This window comes from Cydia strobilella, chromosome 27, assembly GCF_947568885.1.
Source record: "Cydia strobilella chromosome 27, ilCydStro3.1, whole genome shotgun sequence".
NCBI classification, from domain to species: Eukaryota; Metazoa; Arthropoda; class Insecta; order Lepidoptera; family Tortricidae; genus Cydia; species Cydia strobilella.
Window position 1 is genome coordinate 6,244,224 of NC_086067.1, and position 21,962 is coordinate 6,266,185.

General features: G+C 39.3%; 3 protein-coding genes and 1 long non-coding RNA gene across 6 annotated transcripts in view; 2 read left to right on the plus strand and 2 right to left on the minus strand.

The window, feature by feature from the left end:
- LOC134753608 (putative fatty acyl-CoA reductase CG5065) overlaps window positions 1–21,962 on the minus strand; it is a 416,745-nt gene that overhangs the window by 12,610 nt on the left and 382,173 nt on the right. The window lies entirely within an intron of this gene.
- LOC134753603 (uncharacterized) lies at window positions 3,726–12,301 on the minus strand. The gene is made up of 7 exons (XM_063689532.1): window positions 12,145–12,301; window positions 11,225–11,983; window positions 10,858–11,026; window positions 8,484–9,019; window positions 7,131–7,301; window positions 5,939–6,102; window positions 3,726–4,128 (listed from the first exon to the last, which is right to left on the minus strand). The coding sequence occupies exons 1-7, from the start codon at window positions 12,217–12,219 to the stop codon at window positions 3,909–3,911; spliced, it is 2,094 nt and encodes a 697-aa protein (XP_063545602.1). The 5' UTR covers window positions 12,220–12,301; the 3' UTR covers window positions 3,726–3,908.
- Window positions 12,492–13,453, plus strand: LOC134753593 (uncharacterized). Its single transcript, XR_010128833.1, has 2 exons — window positions 12,492–12,711; window positions 12,811–13,453. It is a non-coding gene; the product is annotated as an uncharacterized LOC134753593 (long non-coding RNA).
- The window catches only part of LOC134753601 (juvenile hormone esterase-like), a 31,611-nt gene continuing 23,579 nt past the window's right edge, over window positions 13,931–21,962 (plus strand). For 2 of the 3 annotated variants that reach the window (XM_063689527.1, XM_063689528.1), the window contains exon 1: window positions 13,944–14,063. The gene's annotated coding sequence lies outside the window, so the exon portion shown is untranslated. Of the gene's footprint in view, window positions 14,064–21,962 lie in introns of all 3 variants that reach the window. The other variant, XM_063689529.1, reaches the window with a different exon arrangement.

Below are 21,962 nucleotides of genomic sequence, written 5' to 3' on the forward strand. Positions count from 1 at the left end.
GCATAACTGCGTCCCTTAGACTGGCCTACGCTGGGCCATCGTGTAGAGGAGCCATAACAGGTAATGCACAAATGTATAGAGCCATCCATTTCTGACGTCACGTAGACGTGACAGAGTAGTTTGACGGTGCATGTCATGTAATACACGGACAGTAAGTGTTAATACAATTAAATTAGAAGCTAAAAGAAATAAAATAGTATAGAAATACAAAGGACAATTTCTTGGAAACATAAAGTACCTAGAGTAAAGAGAAAGCAACTTAAAAAGCACCCCATGTAGTTTTTTTTAAGGCCATAAATATAAAAAAAAAGTTTTATTTAATCAGCGAATCTAAAATTTAAATATGGAACCACATTCTTAGCTGGATACTTTTTTCTTTATTGATGCGAAGTATAAATGTTTAGTTTAAGCTTCCCATATAATATAGCCCACAAGATGTCAGAACCTACAACGCACACGAAAACGTACGTGAGCTGTAGAGGGCAGCACCCGCTTTAGCGTGAAGTCAATGTAAAGTTTAAGTTTCCTATTCAGGCCACAAGATGGCAATACCTCCAACGCGCACGGTCCCTATAAGATTTACAAACTGCTCAAAGAGGGTGGAAAAAAATAATGGGCTTTTACTTAAAGGAAACATTCTTGTTTTTAAAAAGAAACAAAACTGCATTCAAAGATTTTTTATATTTTTTTTTTTCAATTTCGCTTGTCGAAAAATATTCTTGACTACTAAATATTCGAATGTATGGATATTTTGTACGACAGACGAGTGTAAGGCCTAATGTTTCTTGGAGAAATGTTATCATTAAAATGTGCATTCTCAAGCAAAAGGGTACTTATTGTCGGCTGTCAATAAGGCGCTGTTTCCATATAGCTTTAATTTGAAATAAACCTTATCGACTTGCGACAATGTGGTACCTTTTGGTTGAAAACGTCACAAATAGTGTTTATTTTTTGAAATTTTTGGTCTGTTCTATTCCCGGGCGAGAGAAGCGAATTAAAAAAATATTTAAATGCAGTTTTGTTTCTTTTTAAAAATAAATGAATGTTTTCTTTAAGTAAAATGAGCTAACTTAAGGTTTTAAGGCACTTTCCCTCCAGGGCCCATAATTTTTTCTCACACTGTATAGTAGAAGAGATGTATGTATGTATGTGACCTAGTTTGACGGCTGAAATAGTTCGCGCTGTACTGCGACAGATTTGTTGGTCACAATTTAATATACCGTGTAATGTACAAAGCCGTACAGCGCCATCTACATCAGTTGTCTAATTGGATGCATATACAATCAGTGCATCTTTGGTATTGTCAGTAAATAGTGTGGGTAAAGACAAATACACGAGAGGCACTTCCTAAGTTTTAGTACATAGTGCAACATAGGGCGTAAGTTAAATATTGCAAACGAGAGTATAGTTAAATCGCGACGCTTACCGGAGCAGAGACTCGAGTTTGAAATATGATTACGCCCCAAGTTACACACAAAGTTTTTCATCACACTTGCGATACAAAAAATTAAGTATAAAGACTGTTAATTATTATATTAGAAACTTCATAATTCATAACTCTCTAGGGAAAACGCTATTTCTATAGTTCCCGCTAAGCCGGAGTGTAATTCCACAAGCGAGTGTGATGAAAAGTATATTATACATATGTATAATATTTGTGACATCTAGCAATCATAACAAAGTATTTCACTGTATTTTTGGTTTATCTACAATCTAAAAAAACTTAATCTAAAATACATTATAACATATCATAATTATTATTAGCAATTCAATTGCGTTTAAATATTAAAAAAGGTTTAAAACGCTTACGTCAAGGAATCTAAAGCTTTTAAGGCATCATTATTTACCCAGTACAGTAACTAACTATATCAGGTATATACCCTTTAATATTTTGACCGCCACGTCTGTTTAAATGACATGCAATAGTATATTTTACTACAGTGTATTAAGGTTCATTTTATACGGTAGCATTTGACGGCGATGGCCGACTGTGGCGGTTAAATGGTAAAACATACTTGAACAAAACATTATACAATATTGAAGCATAATTTATACAATATTCTTCTCAATCAAGTAGAAAATATGGTCATTTAACCTCATAAGTCGTACACAAGATTTTACACGTCGTTTTTTTAGCAATATCTGGGAGACCGCAAATAAAAACTGTAAAAAATGCGCGTTTTCCTAGAGATAAGACCTAGCTAGACCGATTCTTAGCCCCCGAAAGCCACCATATAGCAAATTTCATCGAAATCTTTAGAGCCGTTTCCGAGATCCCCGAAATATATAAATATACAAGAATGGTCGTTTAAAGGTATAGAAAGAAGGAGTGTATTTTTATTGAAAAAGGCTTTTGAAAAAAGTTCCAGCTAATATACCGGGTGTTTCCTGTAACAGGAGCAATAAATTAAACTGTAGGCTGTACTCCTCAAACTGACCAACATTAGTTCAGCAACTTTTAAAAATAACGTGATTTGATTTTCATTACACTTTAAAGTTTATTTTAATACGCAATGTATTGCAAAATTTGTTATGTTTAAGGGGTGACAAGCAACGTCAAACACACAGATGAAATGGATGAAAATAATGTTTAATTAGTATGAAAAAGGTATAATCTAAATGTCATAATTTTAAAAAGTTGCTGAACAAATGTTGGTCAGTTTGAGGAGTACAGCCTACAGCTTAATGAGGGCTATCGTTTTTTTGCTCACCAGTTGGCGCCTCTGTTGATGGTGGTCCAAAAGACTAAAGAACAGCTGTCAATCATTGAAGTGACATCTGACATTTCGAACTATGGAAAAGACCACCATCTACACTAGCGCCCCTAGCGGCGAATTTATACGCGTTAGCCCTCATTTATTGCTCCTGGTTCAGGAAACACCCGGTATAACAAATATAGCATATATGATTAATATCAGTATAATAAATTGAAGTTAATATTTTTTTAATAGCGTTTATCAATAAAAAGACACATCAAGATCGTATATAGATGTACCATTTTTCTAATGCTAAAAAAAACGAAGTATAAAGAAACATTAAAATACTTGGCGTAAAACAGATCTATGGTGAATACAAACAGAGAGTTTAAATTAGTATGAGGTACAGACGCCAAGGATATGTTAAGGAATAGGCAAAAGTGTAATGTGAACATATATTTCACTTCGACTGTACAACAGCTGTCTTTTCGCCCATAAACCCAGCTTGTCTAACTAATGAGCATATATATGTATATGTTTTGCTGTGCCCTAACAGGGTATCATGTACCGACTATATTTTATTTACCACCTGTATGAAATGAACATGATTGCAATAAATAAATGGAAATGGATATGTATAGAGGAGTTTTTGGAGTCTGACGCTTAACCCGTGAAGCGCCCTAATGTCACACGTGTGTCAGTAGTTAGTATTCCATACTACTGTGAAACTGAGGCTCTCCAGGGGTTAAGTGTGTGCTTCTTAATGCTATAACACCACAGATCAAGCCATCTTCAAACTTTTACTTCAAACCAATTTAGATGTCGTGTATATGGCGTTCAAAAACGTCATATGTCATAAGCCGGGTCCACACAGAGCGAGCATATACGCGAGGCAATTTCCTCGCGTACAGAACGGCCAGTGTAGACGTGCCTCGGCCGAGGCGGCGCCTAAAAATGTCGATAAAACACGCGCGCCTCGGCCGAGGCACGGCTACACTGGCCGTTTTGTACGCGAGGAAATTGCCTCGCGCGTATGCTCGCTCTGTGTCCCGGCTATAGGCGATTAAAGCATTAAGATGTGTTTCATAAAATAGTATTAGGCACAAACAGCACTTTTTCTCCCATAATTCCAGCTTGTATAACTTGAGGAGCATATACGTAGGCGTTTTTAGATGTGTATAGCGGAAGATGGCGTCCAAAAGCGTCATAGCATTAAGGAGTGTTACACAAAGTGGTGTTAGGTACAAACAGCACTTTCTCCCCCATAAGTTCAGCTTGCCTGATCGAGGAACATATCTGTAGAGGAGTTTTGGGTGTTTTCTGGTAGCGGGGGGTTCTTTGAATCTTGATGCCCCAGTGGCTGCTGAGGCGGGCGCTGCGGCGCACGGGGGTCACGGTGTGCGTGGGCTGCTCGGACTGGTTGGACTGGCGTCTGTAAAATTACATACATAAATAAATAAATTTTATAGGACAATCTACAACAAAACGACCTAGTCTCACGATGAGGTTGGCAACTGTCAAAGGTTAGCAGAGATGGCGCCATCATAGCTTGCCCCTTTTTCTATGAGATCTGGCTTAAAGGGCTGGCATCCAGGGCATTAAAAAAACAAAAATTTGACACAATTCTACGGATTGACAGGGCAAGCTATGCTGGCGCCACCTGCTAATTATTTCGACCGGCCAACCCCATTCAATTAACAAATATATCTATGAATAAACATGCAAATAAATGCCTTTACCAGGATTAGATAGGGACTCCTGGGGCGGTAAAAGAAAAGAAAAAACAGACGAAAAAAAACCGGCCAAGTGCGAGTCGGGCTCGCGCACGAAAGGTTCCGTACCATTACGCAAAAAAACGGCAGAAAAGTCACGTTTGTTGTATGGGAGCCCCACTTAAATATTTATTTTATCCTGTTTTTAGGATTCTGTACCCAAAGGGTAAAAAACGGGACCCTATTACTAAGACTCCGCTGTACGTCTGTCTGTCACCAGGCTGTATATCTCATGAACCGTGATAGCTAGACAGTTGAAATTTTCACAGATGATGTATTTCTTTTGCCGCTATAACAACAAATACTAAAAAGTACCGAACCCTCGGTGGGCGATTCCGACTCGCATTTGGCCAGTTTTTAGTATTTGTTGTTATAGCGGCAACAGAAATACATCATCTGTGAAAATTTCAACTGTCTAGCTATCACGGTTCATGAGATACAGCCTGGTGACAGACGGAAAAACAGACAGCGGAGTCTTAGCAATAGGGTCCCGTTTTTACCCTTTGGGTCATCCTCATTAATTGAAGAGCCTAGCCGACAAGAGTCGGTGGAGCAATTTCCATGTATCTCTTTCCTGAGCCGTTCGTTTGACCGCCTGATACGACACGACGTTTGTCTTTTCCTTTAGTTAATCCATGTATGTTCTTCTTGGTCTCCCTCTCTTCCGCCTTCCTTCTACTTTCCCTTTGGGTACGGAACCCTAAAAACCTATAAAAACATAATATTGTCTTCGGTTACCGCGATAGTTTTTTATCGCGTATATATATATATATATCTTTACTTGAAAATAATTGTAGTGTATAACTAGCCTTGTGAACCGATTTTGCATGTACAACCAGCCTTAAAGTTTATAGTCTATGATTGTTCATTATTTTTAGTATGTGGGTATTTTTGCACTTTGTAATTTTTCCTCAGTCACCCGTTGACCACGAACGCTGTAAAGGGTTCGAAACGTCGGGATGTATTATAAATTCAATATACGCGATATAATCCGTTTTCATAGTTTTATCCATACTAATATTATAAATGCGAAAGTTTGTCTGTCTGTGTGTTACCTCTTCACGCTTAAACCGCTGAACCGATTTAGTTGAAATTTGGTATACAGATAGTTTGAGTCCCGGGGAAGGACATAGGATATTTTTTATCCCAGAACTCACCCCTCAAGGGGGTGAAAAGGGGGGTGGAAATTTGTATGGGAAATCAATAACCGCTGAACCGATTTAGATGAAACTTGGTATGGGGATAGTTTGAGCTGTGGGAAAGGATATATAATAACTTTTGTCCCCGAAATCATCCCTTAAGGGTGTAAAAAATGGGGTGGAAATGTATAGTGTGGACCAATTTGGGGGTGAAAAAAGGGTGGATTAAAAAGCAGATCTGTTTATGAATTACCCAAATTACTAATTCCACGCAGACGAAGTCGCGGGCAAAAGCTAGTTTCTTATAAAAAGCAGTTTTTCTTCTACTCACAATTTAGCCTGCTGAACAGCGAACCTTATGATGGTACTCTTGAACACGTTCTTCACGTCCACCAGCTTGGGGTCCACGCGGTCCCGCTTCCCACTGTTGGGACTTATCTTGAGCTGCATGAACTTGTCTAGCAGCTGGTCTAGGTTCGCGTCCACTACCGAGTGCTGGAAGTTAAAAATTTCAAATTTAAACTGCTGTGAGACATATTAACATTAAATGTGTCGTTTTCAAGCAAAAGGTACTTTGTCGCTTACCATAAGGACTCTCTGATAGGTTATTCGTATAAAGATACTAGCAAATTTCGTTCTTATGGTAAGCGACAATGTGGTACCTTTTACTCGAAAACGTCACAAATAATTACAAACACACCACTATGCTCGCCTACAACCAGACCTCCCCCAACCGGCTTTCTCGGCGCGCGGCAGTACGCGATACACGGCCGTCGTGAACGCTGCTCGCACTCAGTGCTTGAGAAAGGAGACCTAGGCTCTCCGAAACATGTCGCGTGAGTGACTAAAACAAGTGAGTCTAAACCGTGAAATTATTTAAATGATTTCATGTACTTAGTCCATACATTTATTATTGTTTTTTATTTATTATTATTATTTATAATCCAACCTAGATATAAGAAATGTATAGACTTAGGCTAGTCCTGTAACGTTGCATTTTGTTAAATAAATTGAAATTAAAAAATGTTATTTTAGATTTTAAGTCACAACACTGATAACTTTGACACTCTGCACCTTCGTTGAGCTCTGGCAACCTTACTCACCGGCAGGAACACAACACTATGAGTAAGGTCTAGTGTTATTTGGTTGCGGTTTTCTGTAAGGTGGAGGTACTTCCCCAGTCGGGCTCTGCTCTAGATCTGGAATGACATCTGCTGTGCTGTGCCCTACCACAAAGCGAGATGACATTCACACAGTGCCCACTAGACCAGCCATTCTCAAAGTATGCTTCTGCTGCTTCGTGTACCCCTAGGGCTCCGCAAAACCTCTATTGGGGCTCCGCGAGGATACTTGTAATAAGAAAAAAAGCTGGCCAAGTGCGAGTCGGAGTCGCCCACCGAGGGTTCCGTACTAGGGTCCCGTTTTTACCCTTTGGGTACGGAACCCTAAAAACCAGCTCTCCTATCCAGTGACGAACGAAATCCCCGAGAACAGCTGCACTAAACTAACTAGTAATATGTTACCTGTGTTCCCTTGGCTATAGCTTCTTCCCAGCATTGCACAGAGGCGGGTAAGTCCCCGCGAGTCTCCTCCAGTGCGGCGCGACACTCCCAATAGGCGGCCAGAGACGGCGCGTGCGGGAAGCGGGTGCGGACAGCGCGCAACCAGCGCGCGCATTGCTCCCAGTCGAAGCCCTGGAAGATATTTTATTAGTGACGATTATTACACAAATTTGTCAGTCCAAGCTCAGCTTGACCCGGTTATAGACTTATTGGCAGTGCCGGCGGCTCGCACTGTGTCGCGTAAGAACTCGCCACTTCTTCGTGCTCAAACACTATTTAATGCGCTCCTGACATCAGCTACTGACTGCGATATGTTTGCGTGGCGATGGACGGCTGAGTGCAGTGAATGTCTGAGGTTTTGTGAGAGGATGGATGACAGGTGCTCAACTGTAGTAATTTAGTATTGTAAATATATCATAGTACTAGTTGTAATTTAAATGTAATTAACTTTCATGGCGCATTAGTTTTACACTGTAATGTCATGTAAATGTGTTTTCAATCAAATAAATAAATAAATAGTGACACTTCACACTTTGTCATTGTAAGATCAAAGTTAGACTAACTGATTTGGTAAGTAATACAGTAAGCTGGGAGTGCGCACAGGAACTGCACGACCTGATCCCACCTTCCCCTTTCCATCATCGGACATCCAGGCGCGGGGAGCGAATGCACCCGTTCGTGGTCCATGTTCCATTTGTTCGCACGATACGTTTTGCCTCCTCCTTTTCGGTACGGACGGCTAAAGAATGGAATGCGCTAACGCCATCTGTAGGTATTCCACTTATAGCCTTTCCACTGCGCTACCACTAATAAGCACGTTTATGGATTGTTGTTGGATGCCGGTAGGCCTCCAACAAGATGGAGCGACGACCTGGTGAAGGTCGCGGGAATTCGGTGGTTGCGAGCGGCACAGAATCGGTCGGAGTGGCGAGCCTTGGGGGAGGCCTATGTCTAGCAGTGGACGTCTATCGGCTGACATGATGATGATGATGATGATGGATTGTTATACAACATTCCGTCTAACAAACTGTACTAATATTTTCCCCTGGCTGACGGGACACAATAACAACAAGAAATACTTTATTCACCCTTAAAGCACGAGTGAATAGGCTATTACTGAACCGGTGAGCTCCATCTTAGGCCCTGTCTGCACTTTCCATCAGGTGTGACTAGGGCCAATCGCCGATCAGTTTATAAAAAGTAGCAGAGATACCTGCCCCCAGCCCCCCCCCCCCCCCTGCAAACAAGTTTCCCTACTTTATCACTGATATTGCGGTTTGGATCTTTATTAAAAAGTAAAAATATAGGTCTTACCTCACGCAGCAACTCCGTAAGATCATTAAGCGCTCCCAACAACACATCATCCTCATCAGAATTCAGCGTAGTATCATGATCGCTATCATTCATACACACACTGTCACTCACATAGCTAACCCGACCCCTCCACTTAGTCTTATCATTAAGATCATCATTAGGTTCATTCATGCAGTCACTGTAAGAATCATTGTCGCTATCATGCTCCAATTCTATATTCTCTTTATTCTCTTCATCAAAATCTTCCTTATTTCCTTTATCCTGTTCAACTTGCTTTATGAACAGCGGTTTAATAGGTTTCTCAGCCAAATGATGTATCCCAAAGCACTGTAAGTGTTGGTAGGAGTGTACGGATTTCCCTCGGGACTGCAGCCATTTCTGCAGTCTGTGTTGCATCTCGGCCGGTCTAGGAGTGAATGTCGGTGTTTGTAGGCGGACGCGCTTGCGTTCGCTCTTGATGGCTGATTGTATGGTGTCTTGTGTCACTTTGTCATCTTCGTTTGTGGTTGTTAAGTCGATTTCGTTGAGTTTTTCGCCTGCAAGATGTTTTGAATAAAATTTTGTTATAAGAATGGACGCCTAGCATGAGCAATTTCAGCACAGCAATATAGGGGGCGATCAAATATTACGTAACGCAATTTTCGAAGATTTTTGAACGCCCCCATAATTATATTGCTGTACCGCGCGCGTAGTGCCATTGACTGCTGTCATCATAGTTGGGACAGTAATATAATTACGCGCTAGAAATAATGCTAGGACTCCTGTCATTACACATATATATTCAGAAAGAAGCGGCTGTAACGGCTCTTCGGTTGAAAAATCTAAACCTATAGACATCCTTCAGCTCATCGCACAAGAAGATCTATCGTAATACAATCTCAAAACTGCCCATGCTGGAAGCAAGACTGCAAACAGGTAGAAGTATACAGGAGCAAATACCTAGGAACTCCGTGCACACTAAAAGAGGCAGTTAGCAACCTAAGGTGCGTCTACGCTAGGCGAACCGAGCACGAGCGAAGCACGAGCGGAGCCGTTCTCGGCTTCGTCGTTCGCGGCGTCAACTGTGGACGTACAACGAACCTGCAACGATTACTTCCCTCGAACGTAGTTTTCCGCAGTGTGCTCGCGGCACGAATATGGACGATGTTAATAATATTGCGGCAGCCGCTGCTGTTGCAGCGATTATTATAGCAGTAGTCAGCAAAAAAGGAAAAAGGCCAAGACGATGGGGATCTACAAATCTATATAAAATGAGAACCAAGCAACAAAATTTTTCAACAAAATCCTCTTTTTTTTTTTCTCGGCGATATGAAGCCAATAAACTAATAATTTTATTTTTGCACAATTCCACATCCTTATTCAATTCTTGGGATATACGAGACCATGCATCAATCTTTTTATTTTTTTTATAGTAATCCTCATGTTTTGGGTCCCATATCAATGAATTATTTTGATATAAATCAATTAATTGCAAAGAAGCATCTTCGGTCCACGTTTCCAGGATGCTCGGCTCGAGCGACCGACGTCTGTCACTAAACACGTCCACGAGCGCACTGCGAGCGCGAGGCAAATCCCTTTGTGTTCGTCAAAAAACCGACAACCGGCGGAACGCAAACGAGCACGAACGAAACGCTCGCAGCGCGCTCGTTCGAGGCTTGTAAGTCGGTCCACATTAGACGAATTGTGTTCGGCTCGTGCTCGGCTCGTGCTCGGCTCGCCTAGCGTAGACGCACCTTGAAAACATTGCTAGGCTTCATGGAGGAGCTGGGGTGGTTAGAGTAGCGCTACCTCGTTTCACGCAAAATAGGCACAATAGTTGTTGAGTTGCGGAAAATGCCCAGGAGCACTAACTAATTACGCGCGAGCGATAGAGATAGGAAGGGTCTGCCAGCTAAAAGTGGCACAGAGAGTTATGGAGCGCGCGATGCTCGGGATCTACCTGCGAGACAGAATTCGGAATGAAGTGGGAGTGGCATATCCGATGGGGCCAGCAAGTACTGTTATGGAGACCTCGACTGGGACCAAAGGGAAACCAACGAAGCCAGATGGTCGGACGACATTAGAAAGACGGCAGGGCCGACCTGGCATAGAACTGCTGCATTCAGAACAACATGGAAATCCATGAGAGGCATATGTTCAGCAGTGGACGCAAATATGCTGAGAAGAAGATAGAGATAGGAACAGGCGGGTCAATGTAGATTGATGTAGATAAGCGTCCTTTTGTTAGATATACAGGGGGCACTGAAGTCTTAGGAATTGATAGACTTTGATGGATGATCCTGGAGCACTGTAGAAGTGTAGACTAGACACAGAAAGAAAAATGTTGATATGGCACATTAAACGCAATAGAAAATAAAGAAAATTAATTTCACACCAATAGATGACCACTTCTGGTAGCAGTTCCCTAGCTCCTTCCTGCTGATCCGTTTCAGATGGATGGCGGAGATGGACCTGCGCACCGGCTCCTTTGTCACGGGCTTGGCGAAGCTAGGGCCGAATATTGTGCGCCTTTTGTTGGCAATCAGGCTTCCCTGCTGCATTACCTACAACAGTATTTTTACTGTTAGAAGTATTAGAACAAATTAAATTATTTACAGAAACTACTTTAATTTGTTTTTATTTTAAGTAGAAACACTACTATATAAATTAAATACTGAAATAAACTGACAATAAGTACCCTTTTGGTTGAAAATGGCACAAATGATCTAAAATATTACTATTATTAGGAAAATATTACTTACCTTATGTAAAAATATTGGATCTCTCTGAAGTCTATCAGTATCACTCAATTCAGTCTTATGAACTGTTTTAGGCTTGTACAGGCGATCAAACACAGATTCTCTCTTTTTCGTCGCACTGAGTGGCCGCATCGGTATCATACTCTTTCTAGACGACTCCATAGGTTTTTCAGATATTATTGACTGGTTGATTGGTGCCATACTTTTTCTGGCAGTTAGCTTTGGTTTATCAAATGGCTGATTTGGTAGCATGCTTTTTCTAGTAGATTCTTTAGCTGTCTCAGACATTTTAGACAGATTTTCTGACAATTTCAATTGGCTAGCCATCTTGATAGGGGCCAAAGTTTTTCTAGCAACATTTGGGACACTTTTAACTCCATTAACCGGCAGTTTAACAGAATTGGAAATAATTTTATTGCTGCTAATAAAATCCTTTTTTACAGTATTCATAACAGTTTTTGTCACCATTTTGGCGTCATTCTTAACTTCAGTTACTTTTGGAACAGCGCTTTTCATAACTGGCTTAATTTCTGCAGTTGGTTTCTTTAGTGGCATCGCGGTCGTAAGAGGTCTTTTGTCATTAATGCCAAAATTATTCTTGACCTCTCTAATAGTGCTGGGACATTTGAGATTGCTCTTTGAGAAGTCATTTTTGGGTTTAATGGTATTATTACGTGTTTTAGAAAGGGAAGCGGTCGACGACGCCTTAGTAAGACCCTGGGGCTCGATTTGATTGTATTTCTTGAGGTTCAACTCCCGTAACTGAAAGGAGGATAATAATGAAATAGTAATAAATTTGCAATTACTCAGTAGATTACCTTAGTAAATTACTTACAATAATGTAAATTTGGTGTACCCAATTAGAATTTCTAGATTAAACACAAATAAAATGGATCTTATAAAGATTTTACAAAATGGAATACCTTATCGATCCTCGCTTTTTCTCTAGCAATGCGCTCTTGACGAGCCTTATTCAAGCGTTCTTCCACAGATTCCATGATTGAATAACACAAAAACACTTATTCCACTAGCAAATCCCGTTTACAAATGGGAACCAAACAATACACAACCCAACCGCTTTTCAACATTTGACGATTTTGACGGTTAACCGCCCATATTCGAAAAACTTTGAATTTTTCGGTAGGGTTGTTTGAGCAGCTGCTATAAGCGCGTCAAAGGCTTCATGCTTCAACGGCAAAATGCGTGCACATTATCCATAGACAGTATCAACATAGTATTGTGGTATATATATACATATACGCAAGTAGACATTATCTAAACATTTGTTTTTTTTTAGCCATGCTATGCTAGCGTGACTTGTTAATTTTGACGTACATAGTTTACAGTTTAATTAAATAATTACATGGTAAAAGTACATATTATACTTTTAAGACCAAGAAAATTTTCATAAAATGACGCCAAAAAGAGAAGAGCTTCTAAAAAGATTTAAAGAAGAAAGAATCGCAAGAGAAAAGGCCAGAATACAAATGGTAAGTTTAACATTATGTTCTCAGCAAAATCATCGTAAACATTGTCATACTTTACAGTGCAATATGTATTAAAAAAATTAACATTTGATTTATTTACAGTTACATGATATGAATCGAAGAAAATACAATAAAAATGATGAGAACGCATGGAAATATTCAAAATCGAATACATCTTTAAATATATCAAATGGGAAATCACCGGTTAAGAATACAGCTTACCAAAATGGTCCTCATTTTGCAAGGGGTATAAAGAGTCCAATCAATACAGCGAAATTTCAGAAACACATTAGTCTTACTAGCTTTGGTGAGAATTTTTTAAATGTCTCAGCACCTGTCTGGAGTAATACATCTTTGTCCAGTGATTTGAACACAAAAAGAAGAAGCATGCATAATTCTACAACTGCTGGGCAGAATGAGTCCATGAATACAAAATAAGTTATAACCACTTTTTTTGGAACCGTTTTTAGAAACAAATTTATGTAAGACGAAATTCTATGAATAGATTGATTGCTTTGTCCCTGTCTTGACATAAGCTAGTAATACATTTTAATTTTTTAATGTTAATTATTAAAGAAGTTACGAATGTTAATCATAATAAGTAAATCAGAAACTTAAATTAATTGATTTTATAATATAATTGACTGTAATGTAATATAAATATTTAATCAACTTTCTTATAATTGTTTTAGTTATTTTATGTTTATGAGGGTAGTTCATAAAAAATAAAAATATTTGAACTCATTTGAACTGCATAATTTAACCAGAACCCTGAACTATTTTATAGTTTGTCAAATTTTGTTCCTTATTTTTAAATATGTTCATTTGCTTTAGTGAGTAGGTAAATATCTTTAGATATTAATTAAAATACATAATTATTTTGAATTGGTAATAAAATGTATAATATAAAAAATAACAATACACAACTTACCTTTTAACGCAGTTTAAAACGTGACTCAAATAGCTTGACCTCGGTTTTGTTACTTCGGTTTGACATATGTCAAACAATTCATGAATGGTGAAGCGACAATTATTTAATTCATTAATTCACGATGAATTATCAGAAAAAAACTTGCTTAGTGCTTATTCAAATATATACCATATGAATATTCTTACTGCTTCATAAGAAATTAACAGTATTATACTTGATTCATGATTTATGATCATCTTTATTCACACTGGAAACACTTCTGACACAATCACCAACCGATTGATAAACACCGTTGCGTTGGCAGTACCGCAAGTGCTAATGCCCGGTCGGTCACGAGTCCACCAGCCGCCAGACATTCCGCTTTTAAATACATGTGTTATCAGAACTAAGTGAAGGATTATTTGTGCAACGAAATAAAACAAACGTGAGTACTTCTATTTACATTACGCATAAAAGTTTTCATTTTACTTTTCAGCTAAACGGCATTTTAAAAAGACGGCCTATCAAAAAAGTAAAAAAAAGTTGCCTCGCCGGCCGCGCGAATTCACCGATAGTGAGATTTTTGCAAAACAGGTTTTCAATAGTCTTTGTTAAAGGATACGTTTAATTTTAAGTGTGATAATATTAATAAGGTTTTATTTTATAAGATATTCAATTATATTATTAGTTTTCACACAAAGATTGAGGGTAGAAGAAATTACTAGTTTACAGTAAGTAAACATGGTTTCTTCAAGCTCAAAAGATTATTGCAAACTAACTTTTTACATAAATAAGTAATTAATATTACGAATGTGATAACGTGCATACTGTTTCAGTTTTTATGTATTTACCACACTACAATGACACTACAATTAATATTTAAAACTAGGTAGGTAATTTTGTTTTCAATGGGCAAATTACTTACTTACTCTTTAAATACTTACATTGTTTCTATTTTTACAATTACTATGTATGCCATACGAGTTACGACTAAATAAATAAATAAAATGGGCAAATATAGCTGGGCCCGTTTCTTAAAAGCTTGTAGCTTGTATTACAAGATTTACAAGACTAGTCCCTTTCTAACAAAAGTTGTCAAAAAGTGACATCCGCTTGTATTACAAGTTACAAGCTTTTGAGAAACTGGGCCCTGTGCCCTGTTTATCAAAAGCTTGTAAGTTGTAATACAAGTGGAAGTCCCTTTCTAACAAAAGCTGTCAATAAGTGAGTTCCGCTTGTATTTTACAAGTTACAAGCCTTTGAATCCTTTGATAAACTGGGCACTGGTCAAACAGCTTTGTCAGTAAAAAAAAGGCGCGAAATTCAATTTTTTATGGGACGATAACCTTTCGCGCCTACATTTTTTACATTTGCCGCTTTTTCTACTGACGGAAATGGCTTGACAGACTATAGATACCTAACTACTAACCCTTTTTAGGGTTCCGTACCCAAAGGGTAAAAACGGGACCCTATTACTAAGACTCCGCTGTCCGTCTGTCTGTCTATATCTCATGAACCGTGATAGCTAGACAGTTGAAATTTTCACAGATGATGTATTTTTGTTGCCGCTATAACAACAAATACTAAAAAGTACGGAACCCTCGGTGCGCGAGTCCGTCTCGCACTTGGCCGGTTTTTTTATATGGCCTGGTTACGACGAGACCTATAAGCCATCCGTTGATTATCGCGATAATCCCAGTGTGGCCGTATGAAAAACGTCGAATTAACGCGTTTCCCGTTAGCGTGGCCCCACCCCCACCATATGAAAAACGTCGAATTAACGCGTTTCCCGTTAGCGTAGCCCCACCCCCACCATATGAAAAACGTCGAATTAACGCGTTTCCCGTTAGCGTGGCCCCACCCCCACCATATGAAAAACGTCGAATTAACGCGTTTCCCGTTAGCGTGGCCCCACCCCCACCATATAAAAAACGTCGAATTAACGCGTTTCCCGTTAGTGTGGCCTGTGGCCCCACCCCCAGCATATGAATAACGTCGAATTAACGCGTTTCCCGTTAGCGTGGCCCCACCACCACCATATGAAAAACGTCGAACTAACGCGTTTCCCGTTAGCGTGGCCCCACCCCCACCATATGAAAAACGTCGAATTAACGCGTTTCCCGTTAGCGTGGCCCCACCCCCACCATATGAAAAACGTCGAATTAACGCGTTTCCCGTTAGTGTGGCCTGTGGCCCCACCCCCAGCATATGAATAACGTCGAATTAACGCGTTTCCCGTTAGTGTGGCCCCACCCCCAGCATATGAAAAACGTCGAATTAACGCATTTCCCGTTAGTGTGGCCTCACCCCCAGCATATGAAAAACGTCGAATTAATGCGTTTCCCGTTAGTGTGGCCCCACCCCCAGCATATGAAAAACGTCGAATTAACGCATTTCCCGTTAGTGTGGCCTCACCCCCAGCATATGAAAAGCGTCGAATTAAGGCTTGGCCAAACACACGGCGTAACGCAGCGCCGCGTGGACGCAAGGGGCCGGCGGGACACAGTCTGTTTGACGTCGCTAACCTGTTAGCATGGGCGGCGCCTTGTGTTTTGGCCAAGCCTTTAACGCGGTTCCCGTTAGTGTGGTACTGTGGTCCCACCCCCAGCATATATTATATTATGAAAAACGTCGAATTAACGCGTTTCCCGTTAGTGTGGCCCCGACCCCAGCATATGAAAAACGTCGAATTAACGCGATAATTAACGCGTTTCCCGGCGTTTCCCGTTAGTGTGACCCCAGCATTACACATATTATACGAACGGTCACTTTTTTAGCTATACCAAAGATAGATATAACTCCGTAATAGATGGATACAGTCTAAGGAAAAAACGTGCCTCGAAAATCACGAAAATTTGATTCTCGATCAGATGGCGCCACTAGTTTTGGCCTACTCTCGTATAGAGGGTGTTGACGGTTTCGTTTGTAATTTATAATTTTAACGCATATCAGTGAAAGAACATGGGTCAAAATCATATAAAAATGATTAATGGAAATAAAAAAATCATTTATCCATATTTAAATACATTTTAACGTATTTTTATAAATCTTCATTTTTAGTTTTAAAGCATGTCGATGGCAGTGAATTTACAGTGGTTACAAAGTTTACTATGACAGTACCGCTCTATCTTATTATATCCTCATTGGCTATACCTATCTAGCACAAGTATTGACTGTCTTTGACTAAAAAGTAGGTATTTACCTACTGCAATGCAGTAACAGGCGTGACTAAGATAAGGCATGACAAACAAATAATTATAACTTTGATCTTTTCAAATCGAGAATGAATAGAATTAGACCAAGCCAAGCTAAGTTGGCACTGGCAGAGTTTGATAGCCCGGACTGTGCAAGTGTTATTTTAATTTTAAACGTCAAACTTCTATAAAATTATAAACGTTTCGTCAGTGAAGTGCGGGACCCAAGACTTTGAGCATCATTTGTGAAAAAAAACTTTTGTATTGCTTTAAGACAAATGGGTCCCATACAGACATTTGATCCTCAAAACAAACCATGATACCATTAATAAAAAAATTGTGGAATACCCTATTATAAACTACATCTGTACAGTCGCCACCAGATATATCGGAGCGGCCAAGGCGCTCACAAATATCTGAACACACCTCTATTGTCAAGGCATTAAGTGCGTGTTCAGATATTTTTGAGCACCTTGGCCACTCCGATATATCTGATGGCGACTGTACATAAATCTGATATTAGGTTATGTATGTACATTACATGCGTAACACTAACAACTACCTACGACCTAGGTTAGTTAATGATAAGTAGGCATCGTAAACTGCGAGCGAAATCCATTAAAGTTGGTTGTTGTCAAGTCAAAGTACGTCATTTCAATGGATTTCGCTCGCAGTTTACGATGCCTAATGATAAGACTTTCATCTTATTTCTTATCGCGTTCGAGTTTTATACTTGGTAAATACCTAGTCTGAGAAATTAGCAAAGAGTGGCAGAGAACTTGAAGAAATGGCAAAAAAGAACTAACAGCACAAGATACAAGACATTTATTGGTAAAAGTTAATGTTTTACAGGTCAGTAAATAGGTAGGTGGGTGCACAGTGAGAGCATTTATAGGTCTACCGCGTAATTGAGACGGTTGGTAAGAAGACATTGTAAAAACCCGCGCGACGGCCATGTCCTCCGTCCTCATCAGCCACCCCACACTAGCGTCTATACAGGCTACAGCCATATAAGTTTCGCGCGGTGCGCCATATTTTCAGGGTTCCGGTTCCGTACCCAAATACATATATATATATATATATATATATATATACGTCAAAATTCTATGAAATTATGACGATTAAATAAATTTTACCGTAACTGCAACTAATGTAAAAAACTGTAACTTACCTATAGTGGAAGAGCGGTATTCTCTTAATACCGGTATTTACAATATTTAAAAAGAGATACTATATAGCCCAATTGCTGAAACATTGTATGCTACCAAAAAAAAATATATATATATTTTTAAATAACACTTGGGTAGCCTGTCCAATCAAAAACGCTGCCAACTTAGCTTGGTCTAACTAATACTCACTAGAACTATGTACTTACCTACTCAAGAGTGTACAAGACACATGAATGAGTCATAGAGGACATGCAATCCATTGTGTTATGAAAATCGCAAAATAAAGGCGCCATTGTCTTGTTCGAGTTATATGATTGATTTATTTATATAAACCAGTTGTAATAATGATGCATTCAATTTACTAAATAAATAAAATTATTCTCAAATGCGTGTGGTCATCATCAGTTCGTAAGAAGTAGCAGCAAAATGTCATGTTTTTCTTCTGCATTTCGGACAGACGGACGGACAGCAGTCTTAGTAATAGGGTCCCGTTTTTATGGGTACTGAACCCTAAAAAACCGTCACCAATGTTTGCCTAGGCCGGCAATGTTGTAGGAAAATCCATTACCGGCGCGTCTTACAGGCGTTTAATAGGATATATATGAATTCGATGTGGATTAGATACCGGTCGTATCTGTCGGTGTCAAAAGTGACGTTTTTGGTTGAAGAAGTGACACTTTTGACACTGACATATCCGATCCATATCTAATCCAGATCGAATTCATATCCTATTATACGCCTGTAAGACGCGCCGGTAATGGATTTTCCTACAACATTGACGGCCTAGGCGAACATTAGTGACGGTTTTTTAGGGTTCCGTACCCAAAGGGTAAAAACGGGACCTTATTACTAAGACTCCGCTGTCCGTCCGTCCGTCTGTCCGTCTGTCTTTCCGTCTGTCACCAGGCTGTATTTCATAAACATTGATAGCTAGACAGTTGAAATTTTCACAGATGATGTACTCATATTTCTGATGTTGCCGCTATAACAACAAATGCTAAAAACAGAATAAAATAAATATATGTGGGGCAAACAAAAAAAGGTGATTATTTTGCCGTTCTTTGCGTAATGGTACGGATCTCTTCGTGCGCGAGTTCGACTCACACTTGGCCGGTTTGTTTATACTGCGTGTGGCGTGTGGCAATGGCGTTGCAGACTTATCTTGATCTAACTATGTATGTATTAACTCTTTATTGTACAGAATACAAATATGACACAGGGATAGGCGGTACAAAGGCGAACTTATCCCTTTAATGGATCTCTTCCAGTTAACCTGAGTAGATGAGAGTTGTCCCTTGGGGAAAGAGAAATAATTACAATGTCATTTAAAACTGTCAAATCAGTATTTTTATTTAAAATGCCTTTGATGTTATCGCTTGTGTACAAGTTTGTATCTCCAATGTGTCACTGTCTGAGAATTAGTCTAATACCGCCGCCATCTTTGTTTGACGTCATACCTTATCATACAATGGTTTTTTTAAAGGGCCGACGATTGTGCCTTATGCATTAACTTGCAACCTATTTAACACATTAAGGAACCTATTTAACACGTAGACCTCCTAAGGATCCATCAACAACGACATGACTGTTACCAGTTACGCATCGAGGCGAACAACACGCGAACGAGAAGCGAAGCGATGCGGCGCGGGATGAATCAATCCTTTTGATACCTATAGAAGTGTCCTACGTGGGCGATCTCGTTGCGAACGCGAACGCCGTGGGTCCGCAGCGCCGCGCCGCGCCGCTTCGCTTCGCGTTCGCGAATTGTTCGCGTAAGACGCAGCGTTACGCGTAATAGATTATGCACTAGATCAGCGTAATAGATGATTTTATGCACTAGATCATAAAAATCAACTTTACGAAATTAACAAACTACGAGCATGAGAAGTAAAATTTATAAAACACAATCAAAAATCGCCAACACAACATATCGCCGCTATACTTACTCAACCTCGTATCTGCAACACTCATTTGATGACAAAAACACCCGTATTCCGAATGAAAGAAAAGCGACATTTCCATCAAATGATTGTTGCAGATATGAGGTTGAGTAAGTATAGCGACGATATATCCATTCGTGACTCAGTATAGAAATTAATTCGCCCCGCCTCGCTTCAGTAGTGCATGAATCAGATGTGACGGTACAAAAACTGTACATGGTTCTGTATGTACAAGTGTTTTATAGTGTAGGTAATAACTATCATTGCACCTTATAAAACAAAAGTCCCCCGCCCGCCCCGTCTGTCTGTCTGTATGTTCGTTCGCGCTAAACTCAAAAACTTACGGAACGGATTTTCATGCGGCTTTCACCAATCAATAGAGTGATTCCTGAAACATGCTTTTTAGGGTTCCGTACCCAAAGGGTAAAAACGGGACCCTTTCACTAAGACTCCTCTGTCCGTCTGTCTGTCACCAGGCTGTATCTCATGGACCGTGATAGCTAGACAGTTGAAATTTTTACAGATGATGTATTTCTGTTGCCGCTATAACAACAAATACTAAAAACAAAATAAAATAAATATTTAAATGGGGCTCCCATACAACGTGATTTTTTGCCGTTTTATGTGTAATGGAACAGAACCCTTCGTGCGCGAGTTCGACTCGCACTTGGACAAGACGGAACCCTAAAAAATGTTATTTTCTCTAAATGTCTAAATCAATGTGTAGTGTTTGTCTAACTACAATTTAATTTCTAACACTCAAATGAAGAATTCGTGACGTACGCAATATGATACTCTCTGGCGCTGATTTAAGGATCATAATCAAAATCAAAATCAAAATCAAAAATGTTTATTTTCTTTAACAATCTCATCATCTTAAAAATTAGTGGTTGGAACCTCCTTTTAAGCTTTAAAAGCCTGTGCCAGGAGGTACCGCCCTTCCTTATCTGGAGAATATTAACAATAGCGCGTGCTACATTTATGAGTAGGTATTTATGCTAGGTAAATATTACATTAAGATTTACTTACAGTTACAAATGTTACAATAATAATGCTGAGAAGCTTTATACAAGACATGCAAAAGGTATGTACATATAATTAGAAAAATAAACAGATGTAAAATCCCTCGTGTGTGTGTGTGTGTGTGTGTGTGTGTGTGTGTGTGTGTGTGTGTGGGTGTGAAAATTTTTTGTACGGCTGTGTGTACATATTTTATGTTCAATAGGTTAGTCAAATGAGCAATTCTTCTGTTTCCTCATATGTCTGTGTTAAAAGCCAAGCCGGTATAATCTTTTTGCACTCATAATAGTTTTTACTGTGAATATTAAGGTGTTTGTTAAAGAAGTTATATAAGTGTGCAGATAATGCTACGTAATGCCGTTTTGCAAATTTAGTATTATTTTGAGGTACAGTAGCAACTTTATACATTCGTCTTCTTTGTGTGCAAGTGTTATCATATGGTAATAAGTTATGTTTTTTCAGAACTATGTAAAGAATAAACAATCTTCTTATGGAAAGAAGTTTTGTCATACTATATAGTTTTTTAGTGGGAAATCTTTTTTTCTTAAAATACATGACCTTTAATAGGCTGCGCTGTGCACGTTCCAGTTGTAAGAAACGCGTTTTGGCTGCGCCTCCCCAGATAGGTATACAGTAAATTATGACGGACTGTACCAAAGCAATATATATCTCTTTGAGTAAATCTTTGGCAGAGTCTCTAGATTCATCCACTCCCCTTGGCACCACATATCTTAAACTTTTAAAGATCCAGATTAATTTTCTTATTCGTGAGGAGACATATTCAAGGTGTGGGTACCAAGAGAGCCGCTGATCCATGAAAACTCCTAGGTATTTGGCTTGTGCAACTTTTTGGATGATTGGACAGCTACAACTACATATTCCAGAGGTCAGCGTATCTTCGCAAATATGTATTTTAATAGTAAAATTACTGCTAGGTTGTGTGTTGTTAGAAATACTAAAGCAAACATAGTTTGTTTTTGCTGTGTTAAGCGTTAGTATATTATTATGCAACCATTTCTGG

What these genes read in the sequence shown, in the direction of transcription:
- LOC134753603 (XM_063689532.1), bottom strand. Translation starts at nt 12,219, where the DNA reads ATGGAATCTGTGGAAGAACGCTTGAATAAGGCTCGTCAAGAGCGCATT. An exon ending in CCAGAAGTGGTCATCTATTG is followed by an intron (nt 9,020 to 10,857) that starts GTGTGAAATTAA and finishes AACATCTTGCAG; the next exon opens with GCGAAAAACTCAACGAAATC. An exon ending in TTACGGAGTTGCTGCGTGAG is followed by an intron (nt 7,302 to 8,483) that starts GTAAGACCTATA and finishes AATATCTTCCAG; the next exon opens with GGCTTCGACTGGGAGCAATG.